The 11,917-nt window shown below is 44.5% G+C and overlaps 1 protein-coding gene across 2 annotated transcripts in view; it reads right to left on the bottom strand.

Moving 5' to 3' along the window:
* Positions 1 to 213: 213 nt before the first annotated feature.
* The window catches only part of LOC138503322 (regulator of G-protein signaling 17-like), a 103,755-nt gene continuing 92,051 nt past the window's right edge, over positions 214 to 11,917 (bottom strand). For both annotated transcript variants that reach the window (XM_069622951.1, XM_069622952.1), the window contains exons 2-5: positions 7,476 to 7,597; positions 6,804 to 6,899; positions 2,298 to 2,538; positions 214 to 1,290 (exon numbers count right to left, since the gene is read on the bottom strand). In XM_069622951.1, coding sequence (XP_069479052.1) covers positions 1,102 to 1,290; positions 2,298 to 2,538; positions 6,804 to 6,899; positions 7,476 to 7,594 — 645 coding nt within the window. In that variant the 5' untranslated portion in view covers positions 7,595 to 7,597 and the 3' untranslated portion in view covers positions 214 to 1,101. The remainder of the gene's footprint in view (positions 1,291 to 2,297; positions 2,539 to 6,803; positions 6,900 to 7,475; positions 7,598 to 11,917) is intronic.

Here is an 11,917-nt window from a genome sequence, read left to right as displayed (position 1 = left end):
TGGAATAACACTTAGTCTAATACATTTTCACCTGAAGGAGACACATTTGAATCTGATCCAGATTCTGAATCCTGAAGTTTTAGCATCTCAATCTCAATCATCAGAATTTGGATTCTTTTGCTCACTCTTAGTTGGTGGATTGTTTCATTGAGCTCTGGAGCAGGACAATAGCAAAAGAAGCAGGATTTACAAAGATGAAGCTTTTTCTAAATGTGGAACGTGGGGAGCATTTTAATAAAGCAGCAACACAAGAATGATGCACAGGAAGTAATAAGGTCCATGGTTGGTTTTTCATAGCAGGCACTTAATGCCCTGGGAGATCAAGGATTTGGTCCTGTCTATAAGGTATGGAACAAGAGAGCAAAAAGGATAACAAGGCGAGAAATATGATTTTTTTGGTGCTCCTAAAGGAAGGATTACCCTACGCGCCCTTCCACATTTCTTGATCAGCACACAGCATTTCATCAGGACCATTGGAAACTATTACATGTTGGAATGACATTTGTGCAGAGGCCCTTTTGTTAGTGTTCTGTAAAGTGCATTTGTGAATTAAGCTGGCCAAGAAAAGAGACCCACAGTTGTGATCTCAGGCACCAAACTGGATCCATTTGGAAATGGGGAAGAAACCTTGGCAGTCCTGGTGAGGAACCGTAGATGTTTGGCCGGTGAGCAACATGGCTGCTGTCATCTGATGTCCATACATTTAGTTCAACAATCATCGCCAATGCTAGCAGACCACAACAGAACCATATATGGAAGGAAAATCTGCCAGTCCCCTACAGATTTGGAAACATGTTGAGTGAGGTAAATGTGTGAAGCTGATTTCAAATGTTCCAGTTAGGTCAGGCAGTGTTTGACTGTCCGAGGTTTGTTGACCATTTCCTCTGCTGTCTGACTCTGTGTCCTGGTATGGTCACGCCAGTGTAATGAGGAAGTGGGTTTTTTATCGCGCACTAGGGTGAAAGATTGACCGCCTTCACTGTCTCATCAGGCATTGGAGCCACACCTACAGCCAAGTCAAGTGGCTCCTAATCCAGACACGGACAGCGTGCGGCTGCACTTTCTGCTTGTTGCTGAAGAATGGCCGCAGCTCAGTTCCTGCTACGTGTCACGCTCCCGCGTGAACAGCCTCTGCACCAGTGATCTGTAGAGCTGGGAATTCAGAAACCTTGGGTAAGAGTCTCTGTGCATTAGGGCGTAGACTTGCGCTTGGGCCTCATCAAACATGTGGGCACTTGGCCGTGCTAGTGACTTGTTGATGGAGTCCCGCACCGTGGCGTCAATGCTGACCTGTTGTAGGCAAGAGAGGGAGAGACCTTTAGGTTATAAGCAGCAGCATGAGATTGCATTGTTACAGCATTAGAGTGCAATGTGTTTCCTTATGATGGTGTCCCCCTGCTCCTTCTAGGACTTTATGCAGATGCCTGTGTTCCTACATTGTAAGGATGACCAACATCACTTCTATAAATTGGGAATAAATTATGGGTAGCCAGCTACTGCCCTCAATATTTACCTGTAAAACCAGTTGGGAATTTATCTCCCTAATAGCTTTTTTTAACACCGAAATCCCACTGGAAAAGAAAACCTTAATCCCACTTTAACAGAAGTAGATAATAATTTACTACTTCTTAAAACTAGGCTAAAAACCCCTGCACTAGATCCATTCTATATAGCACTTTCCTATTCCTATGCAATCCAGTGCTCTCCCATGCTATCCTATTGCTGGGTATAATCACCTTGGACCTCCATCTACTATTGCATGTCCTAGTAGTTGGGGGCCAGATATAGCAAAATAGGGACCCATTATTGTCATAGTAATGAACATTCATACAGTACTCGTTTTTATCAATCTGAAAAACATTTACCAATTCAGTGCCTGCTTACAAGTATGGGTATGCGGTAAAAGGTGGTACTAGTGGATTTACCACCACTTTTACAGCACTGCTAATTTACAAACTAAAAGGTGGGTTGGAGAAGAAACCCTTCATGCCTGGAGGTGTTTCCTCCAGACAAATTGAGGATTTTCTTTCCGCAGGAATTACCATCTTCACAGACCCAGTGGGATTCCATAACGTGGAACAGCAACAACTCCAAATCTGGAGCATTTGCTTACAGTTCTGAGATGGTAAGGCAGCTCAGCCAAAGATGTACCTGCCGTATTCATAATGAGGGAGCAAGGTGGGAATCACACCGGTGATCTACACGTCCCTCTGTGGTTGGTTCACCCACTGAGCTCCAATGCACTGACATATTCCTTTCAATTGATCCAGGTTTCTTAGCCATTATGCCTGTCTCACCTCCTTAGGAGACAATATGGAGATGTAATCCAGGTAGACCTTCTTGGCGGCCTCTGTGACCGGGGCCTCATGTTGTTCCTTCTTCAGCTCCTCGCAGGCCAGCCAGAACATCATGTTCTCATCGCTGTGCTCAGTCTGAAGGAACTGGGCAAAGACGTTCCGACCAGCTGGGTTCTCCAGCAAGAGATCGAAGGAGCGCGTCCAGGAGGTGACCTCGTCCAGGGTGAGGCTACTGCTGCTGCTGGAGAAGGGTAGAAAGCAGAGGAGACAGAGTCTGAGTCTCTACAGAAAGAAGCAAACAAGAGGCTTGCGAGATTCCACCCCCGCAGACACATCATAGAGAGAGCGAGAGGTGGAAGATACGCTACTGAGCTCGCGAGATTCCACCCCCGCAGACACATCATAGAGAGAGCGAGAGGTGGAAGATACGCTACTGACTCCTTACAGTGAAACAGTGTCCTACGTAGTTTACAACTAGAATTGCTTCTATGTGTTCAGACTAGACCGAGTCATTATTCAATTTATTTCAAAAATGTTATATAGTACTTTTATTTAAAGTGCTTTACAAAACATAGTGTAAAATCACAATAACATAGTTGTGAAAATCCAGTATTAACACCAAAAACGTATCACTCAAAACTGCAATGAAATAGTCACAGAGACTTACCCAAAATAATGAACAGAGGTAAACATGTTAACCAGCAGATGATAATAAAAAGTCTTCTGTAAACAAGTGAAAAGATTGAAAACGAGAACATGCAGCAGTAGGACTTTGAGTAGAGAGAAAAGGTCGAGAAGTAGACGGAAGAGAGCGAGGCAGATGATAACGGGATATCAGATCACAGAGTTAACATGGGTCGAATGCATGAACACACGTAAAAACTGTGCATAGGAAATGAAAACTAAAATGAGAAACAGCAGAAAGATATTTGAGCTGTGATGGATAAGGAGGGATCAAAGTTGAAAGATCTAAGGCAAAGAGAATGAGAAGAGTAGAATCTACGGCAGAAAAAACAGGCCGAATAACATAACGAGGTAAGCCAACATACAAGGAAGAACAATAATTAAGACTGAAGAAATAAGAGTTTGAAGTAGTCATTTAATAGGAGAAAACGCGTGTAAAGCTGATGGTGACGTGCCTGTACAACAGCTAATATTTGATCCTGATAGGACAATGATGGCTCATAATTTCCTAAGCTTTATTCCCATCAGTATCCATAGCCTCCCATCAAGCCTTTAGTGATTCTCTGATTCCTCTCTCAGGATCACCCAATGTCACGTGTCTCAGCTGCTCATTTCAAGAGCTATGCACTGACTGGTGTATAACAGCCTCCTCCCATAAAAGTCACGTGAGCAGGAGCCTCTCACTAGCCTCCATAATATATGCTCTGCTCCTCTTCCCAGAGGTCACCCAATGGCAGCTATCTGATCCACTCACTTCAAGAGAAGGACACTGGCTGCTTCATCACCAGCTTTGTTGAATAACTTCCTTGCACTGGCTGTCTTCAGTGAGTCTCTGCCTTCCTGCAGGTATTACCCAATGGTAGGTGTCTCGTCCTCTTACGTCAAGAGACTTCCATTGACTGGTGTATCATCAGTCTCACTGAATCTCTGCAACTTCTCCCATATAATGCAGGCACAAGTGAGTATCATTGTAGCTGCCCGGGGGTTATCTACTCCACTTGTTCCTCCTGCCTGGTGTCACCTGATGGAACATACCCCATCACTTGCTTTAAAAGATGGACAATAAGAAGTGTGTCACCTGATCCCCAGAATGTCTGCTGGTTCCTCTTTCAAAAATCATGTGTCTCACTTCTTGCCCTCAGGGCTTCTCTGCTCCTCCCAAGTGTCATCCGATGGCACAAGTCTCATCTACTCTCTACATGAGACGGGCACTGATGACCACCACCTCCCTGAATCTCTGCTAGTACTTCCTTTTAAGTTTCAGGGGAGCGCGAGTCTGACACTAACTTCATCAGGGATTCTCTGTTCCTCCTTCTCGTCGTGTTTCACCTAATGACATGTGTTTTGTCTTTTCACTTTAAGAGAAGGACGCTGACTTATGTATCGCCCACCTCCCTTTTTCTTCGTCCCTCAAAGATCATGTGGGTGTGAGTCTTGCATTATCTGCCTTCATGTATTCTGCTGGAGTACACCCGAGCTGCTTTCCCCATCAGGGTTCCACACCTTAAACTCACACCAGATAGATCTTATCTAGTTCATCCTGTTCAAATTACAGAATGCATCGCTCGCAAAACACAGTGTAAGCCTTAACCTACTCTAAATCTAACTCTCTGAGTCGCCAGTCACTCACCACCAGCCTTGGACTGGCCTATCGCACAATAGGCCAATGCCTATGAGGGGAAGATAGCTCAGCAGCAGCGTGCGCGTCTTGGAAGCAAGACGACACGAAGCAACAACAGGTTCGATCCCCGGGTCCGCGCTTAAAAACCTCTGGGTGTTTAAGCACGTTATAAATACGTAACTAAGACAAAAAAAAACACAATTACGCAGCTAAGAAACACAAACAATTCCTGTAACAGCACCTCGATGCCTGCGGGCTGTGTGAGCGCTTTATAAATGTTAAATAAATAAATAAATAAATACAAATTCCCGATTGCCTGCTCATGATTCTAGCACGGGCCAGTATTTTGGGTGAGAATGTGCACCTTTTTTGGCCAATCTGGGGCAATTTCATAGCTTACTATACTAGTTGTAGCCAATGCTACTAAGCAAATATGATTTAAAATATATTATTTTCAACATATTTTCCCCAAAACATCCCCTTGGTAGTACTTAAACTGCATATCAAATGACATATCATATCATCATATCATAGCATGTGCTGAAAAGTAAAGTCTTGTAATGTGTGATTCTGGGCCACTGTCTCATTGGTGCCTGGATGGATTTTATGTCCCAATCGGATGGTGCTCGCGACCTTTAGGCCATGTGGTCAAGCTTCTTAAAAACTTGATCCAAGATATGTGACCTGGTCAATCACCCAACATTAGGGAGAATGGGTATCCAGTGACAATGTTTACATGAAAATGGCCGCCAGGTGGAGACATTTCCTTAGAAATCCACCCTATACAATGGAACCGGAAAATGGAGAGTCTAGTGAATCCGTTCATCCAGGTCTATATACCAGTCCCCTCCCCGCTATTTGATTCGTTTTGTCAGTGGGTGTAAATTCAACATGGAAACCTCTGAAGAGCCGGGTTTTCTAGGTTAGGTTTGTACGCATTACCAAAACGAATGTCAAATGCCACCTGCTATGTCCATGCATCCAGGTCGCCAATATGGCACAGCGCATAAAAAACCATGTAGAAATTGGTTTACTCATATTTTTTATGTATGCACCATGCATATAACATGGGTGAAAAACTACCTATGTATAGCTAGTGCAAGCAAGGGTAGTCTGGGGAAACTTCAGATTGTGCAAAACGATGCTGTCCGCATCGAGAAAAATGTACCCCTGCACGAGCCAATATCGATCCACTGGTGAAACCTACATTGGCTGCCTGTTGAGGCTACAATTCGCTATAAGCTCAGCACTATTTTGCACAAATGTCTTTACGGGCATGCACCCGGACATTTAAAAGACTCTATTAATGTTTAAAGGCAAGAGAACCACCGGTCTACAGATGCTACACGGTTGATCGTCCCAAATACCAATCGGGCTAGAGGCATTGGCAGGTCTTTCTTGACACAGGCAGCCCTGGTATGAAATAATCTCTCCAAGGATTTGCATGCCGATAGCAACCTAACCACTTTTAGGAAGCGATTGAAGACAGCTTTGTTCAAATAAATTCAATGTTAGGCTTTTTCTCTTTTTGACATTGGTTTACCCTTCCTCCTTCTCCTCTGCCCCTGATGCCTGCAGGCTCTGGCGCATTACATATAAATGAATAAATGAATAAATAAATAAATAAATAAATAAAAGAAAGGAGGTGACAGAACAAAAGGAAGAGCTGGCAAGAACAATGGGAAGGGAATGAGACTAGTGGGGGCATCTGAGTTCAGAGCCAAGCGAGGAGAATGTGGGGATCAAATCCTGCCACCTTTCGTGCATATAAATGATATGGGCCATTCATATAAATATATTGACATTTTCAGCTTAAATTAGAAGAAATCAGGACAACAGGGTACGTAAACGACTGGCATAGCTCTTCATATAGTAACATTGCGAAACATACCATAGCCTTGAATGTTTCAGCATGATGGATACCGAATTCAAATATCACAGTCTAGTTAAGCATAGCATTACATGATATTGCATAGCATAGTATAACATAGCATAAAGCAAGATTAACCTAAATACGTAAAAACTTCATATCATGCCTTAACATAGCATACACCACCACAGCATATTGTAATGTAGCAGGTCTCCATCTCAGGACTTGCCCCCGGTACCCATGACTCATGCTACTCCTTGTTGGTTGCTTTGTATGCGTTTGCTGAATCCAGGAGACATGCACCCAGCCCGCAGAGGGTGCTCATACCCACCTCTCCTCGTTCCCCTGAGGGCTCTCCAGTCTTGTGATGGATGCTGTTCTCCTACCCAGGCCATCCTCCTTTCTGCGGATTCTCACTGCCAGGCTCCTGTGGAAGACATGGCGATGGTCAGTGGCAGCCTGAGGAGTGTTGAAGGTGAAGATTCACACTTAGTTACAAGAACATGGCCTGTTTGTGCTCAAGGGCACAAGGGCAAGACTGTGGGAATGAGTGTGACCCCGCTGAAGTGTACAGTGTCTTTGATGTGCTGATGAGTGAGACTCCATAGAAATGTATGAAGCCAGTGATGTGGGGATGAGTGAGTATCCTATAAGATACACAAGGCCACTAATATGACAGTGAGTGAGACTCTGCTCAAGTCAATAGGGGCAGTGATGTAAGAGAGAGGGAGTCTTCATTGAGGTGTGTGAGGCCAGTGATGTGGGAAGGTATTGAAAGCTATGACAACAGTGCTGTGGGATTCAGTGATACTCCACTGAAGTTGATGAGACCAATGGTTTTGAGAGTGAGGCAGGCTCAGTCTGAAATGTTTAAAAACATTGGCGAAGGTACAGTGGAAACCTGATCATGCTGGTTGCAGTCGGGCCCTATCTCACAAGAGCAGATGGTGATACAAGGACCTGTTATGAAGGAACTCAGACAGTTGCCATGAGTAGCTCTCACCATAAGCAGGTGCAGCACAAGCAGCAGGTCCTCGGGCAGCGACAGCAGGCCGGGGGGCTCAAGGGGGCGCTGTCTGTTTCAGACAGACGCCTCTGGAGCTCTGACTCATCCGAATCCATCCCCTGTGGAACCAAAAGGAGGGTTTAACATAGCAGAAGCACAAGAGGCAGAATCACACAAGGAGACAGGTCCCGCTTTAGGCCGAGATGGACTGAAGCATGAGAAGTCTATGAAAATGCACTACAAATCTCAATGGAACACGGGCCTCTCCCCAGGGTCTGCACTGTGGAAGGAGAACTCAGACTTGCCCAGCATCTGTTCAATGGAAAACCTAACCCTTCCATAAAGAGGCCACCGATAATGTGGCAGGAATGCACAGCCAGTCTTCACGGTTTCTTCTATGCCAAGGCCTACGGGCCACATACGTTACAGGGACTCACAGTCTTCTTCAGAGTCATTTTTATTGTAGGACTATTATGATAAATACATTCATGCCAAGCATGTCTGGGGATACCCCACACTATTTGAGAACTGATGTGCACTGGTTCACTCAACCGTTCCCTGCAGACCCTGACAGTCGAGGACTGACATGTGACTGGTACACTCAGCACCTCTCCGAAGACTCTGATAGCCATGGCCTGACATGTGACTGGTAAACTTAACCCTTCTCCACAGAGTCTGCTGTTCAAAACCTGGCATGTGACCAATACACTCAACCCTTCTCTGCACACTCTGATGGTCAAGTAATGACATGGCGGGTACACTCCACAACTCTCCGCAGACTCTGATTGCCAAGGACTGTCATGTGACTGGTACAATCAACCCTTCTCCACAGATTCTGCTGTTCAAGGTCTGACATGTGACCGATAAACTGAACACCTCTCCGTAGACTCTGATTGGCAAGGACTGTCATGTGACTGGTACAAACAACCTTTCTCCATAGATTTTGCTGTTCAAAATCTGACATGTGACCAATACACTGAACACCTCTCTGTAGACTCTGATTTTCAAGGACTGTTATGCGACTGGTACAATCAACCCTTCTCCTCAGATTCTGCTGTTCGAAGTCTGACATGTGACCAATACACTCAACCCTTCTCCACACACTCTGATGGTCAAGTAATGACATGGCTGGTGCACTCCACGCCTTTCCGTAAACTCTGATTGTCAAGGACTGCCATGTGACTGGTACACTCAACCCTTTTCCGCAGATTCTGCTGGTGGATGTGCCAGGAGCAGTCTTCCCTTCTACAGGGTCTGTGCTCTTCATGAATCAAAATGAATAGGTCAGTGTCAATTGGTCTTTCTTGGCCGCTTCTTATCTTTCACGGATGACACTGTTTCACAGGAATACTTCTCCGCAGCTGCTGCTAGGATGGCACACAAATCACTGTAGAGTCATAGCTATAACTGGTCGGAAATGCATCTGCAATTGTTCTGCAATCCAAATGCTAAATCCCGCCAATTGTGACTTATTGTTTTAGTTATATCTTTATAAAATATGGGTTCGTGCAGTATCTACTTTACGTTTGTTCAACATTTTCTTAATCCATTCTAGTTGTGGCATCACTGCTCAACTGTAATAAGTGGAATGTGGAATGTCCTCACTGGATAACCATTGTGTATACCCTGCAGAGCGAGCTTTACCAGCTATTTCCCTTTCCTGATGTTGCATGCGCCTACTGCGGCACCCTGGCAGAGGATTATGGAATTCAGAATCAGCTGCCATGAAGATACAGTAGGGGAGTACTCCATTTTATCTTACATCGTTTGACTTTTTTGGATTGCTGCTGCTTTATGGGAGAAGAAACTTGCTATTTTTTATGTTTTCTGTGGTTTCCTTAGCCCCCCCCACCCCTGACGCCATTTGAAATAGTGACCTATGAGGACCAGGGATGTCATTTCACCAAAATGCCAGTGGTAGTGGACGTGACATCACATGTCCCTTGACCCCCAATGACATTATAGTAAGTGATGTAATTTGACCACGCCCCCAAGTGACCTTCCGAGTTTTTAGATGCATCTAGAATCCGTCTTTCCAGGTGCTCTCATTTCAGCCAGATATAAGAATCGAGGCACAGAGGGAGGCATGTTTTGTCCACGATTACGCATTTCGGGAATGCCATTTTCCAGATTCGACATGGGGTCTATATGTAAAACATACATAATGCAGTATTTCTAACAGGGTAACCGAAATCTGTAACACAGGCTACAACTAGTGTATGAAACATCTATAGATCAATGGACACAGAAGTACGTGTTATCTGTGGCGTTGCTGTGTTGAACATGACGAAAAAGCACTAACCTGGGGAGGCGTGCACTGCTGTTTAACCAGGAGAAAAATGCTGCATGAGCAAGGCCTGAAAATTAAACCAGTAACCAATATTTAGTTTCAACAAAATTCCCTGGTTATAAATGTATTTATGATTCAGCTACGACTACGATAGAAGAAACCTATTAGACTGGTGTGCGTGCACCTGATAATGTTATCTTTGCTATAGTATAATACCTGGGAAAGTTTCTTTCAATATACCCAAGAGCTCCCATAGTTTTTATTATCTAAGCGTAATACTGGGTGCCAGAGGACTTTAAAAAAAAACACCTTTTAATGTTGCTTCTCACCCGGGGACCCACTGGCAGACTTCAAGGCGTGCACTGCACACTACCCTTTTGTCAGACCAAGTGGTGCTTAATGGCATAGCACACAATTTCGCAGCTCCCCTACGAGCCATGCTGTGGGGGCCCCCCAAGCTCCTTAAGAAAGCACAGGGCACGCCACAGGCCGTGTGTGCGGAATGTCCATGATGATTATGCCACTGCAGGGGCATGCACTACTGCAAGTGAAAGAAGTAAATATGTTTTTCAATCAAACCTTAAATCTTTAACGTGACATAGGGAGATAGGGACAGTGCCTGGTCCACAAATATACCAGCCATGAGTTGTTTTTTTGGAGGGTGAAATATTTGCCACAAGTGTGTGATTGCGACTAAGCATAGGGAGGGAGACCAAACTAACAAAAACCTTTTGGAGGGGGAGGGTGCAGGGGGATTCTTCTCCCTCCCAGGGTAAATGTTTTGAATAATGGGTTAAAATGGTGCATTAGAAAGCACACTTTCAGGTAACATTTGGGTAAAAGGCCAACAATGTGGGTAAAAGGCCAACAATAGGTTGTGTAGGGTGTAGAGTAAATCATGAAAAAAAGTCCAATAGATGCAAGTCACCAAAAGTGCACAGGGCATTTCCCAATGCATTATCATGCCAGTCCCTGCAATATATGCCAGTATAAAGACATTTGTATGTTGACTGCGCCCATACATTTCCATGCTGGCTCCACCAACATATTCTAGTATTCCCATGTAAGAACATACTTATGTTCACTTTAAGATGTTTTTCTATAGTATCATTAATGGCACTGGGCACAACACTGGCTCTGCCACTATATGCCAGTATTCCTATGTAAGTACATACTCCCGTTGGTTTGGCCATTAAAAGTGACATGTCAAAATAGGAAAACCTGTCCAAACTGGTTCCAATGTAAGCCGGTCTAGACCCATAAGAACACGTATCTTGCTTGATTCATCATAGATGCTCAGTTAATAAATTGTCATGCTACAGTGAAGAATATACAGGCGGCTACGATAAAACATCAGTCTAGCTAGGTAAGCCTACTTATCATGCTTGCTTTTTTAAATATGCCATGAGTAATAAATGTCATGCCACAGTAAGCAATGGCTAGACTGACTGCAGCAAAATGCCATAGAATGGCACACTTGAACTTGCCTTTGCCCAAAAATATCAGTAAAACATGTACAGTCATTAAATGATGTGATAAAAATGGTTCAGTGATCCCCAGTCTCCCAGGGCCTTACACACACATGCATCCCCTTCACCCACCCGTCACTCACCCATACATCTACTATCACACTTGCTCACACTGGATTCACCACACAGGCACACACCAAACCCCACCCAGAACATTCAAACACACACGACCCCATGTATGCTCATTCACCCACCAGTCACTCACTCACACCTTCTCTTACATGCACTCATTGCATTCTCTACACAGGCTCACATCCACCCACCCACCCAGAACATTCAAAAACAAGCCATAACATTCATACTCGTTCACTCACCAGTCACTCAATCATACAACTTTTCTTACCTCCACCCATTGCATTTTCTACACAGGTGCCACACACACCCAGCCACCCACCCAGAACATTAAAAAAGACGCCATCACATTCATACTCATTCTCCCACCAGTCACTCACTCACACCTTCTCTTACATGCACTCATTGCATTCTCTACACAGGCACACATCCATCCACTCATAGAATTCTCTACACAGGCACACACCCACCCAGAACATTCAAAAACAAGCCTTCACATTTATACTCGTTTCCCACCAGTCACTCATACATACACCTTTTCTTACCTC

Source organism: Ambystoma mexicanum, chromosome 11 (assembly GCF_040938575.1).
Source record: "Ambystoma mexicanum isolate Mex_15411 chromosome 11, UKY_AmexF1_1, whole genome shotgun sequence".
Taxonomy (NCBI): domain Eukaryota; kingdom Metazoa; phylum Chordata; class Amphibia; order Caudata; family Ambystomatidae; genus Ambystoma; species Ambystoma mexicanum.
The sequence above is the reverse complement of the archived record's forward strand: the minus strand, read 5'-3'. Positions and strand labels throughout refer to the sequence as shown.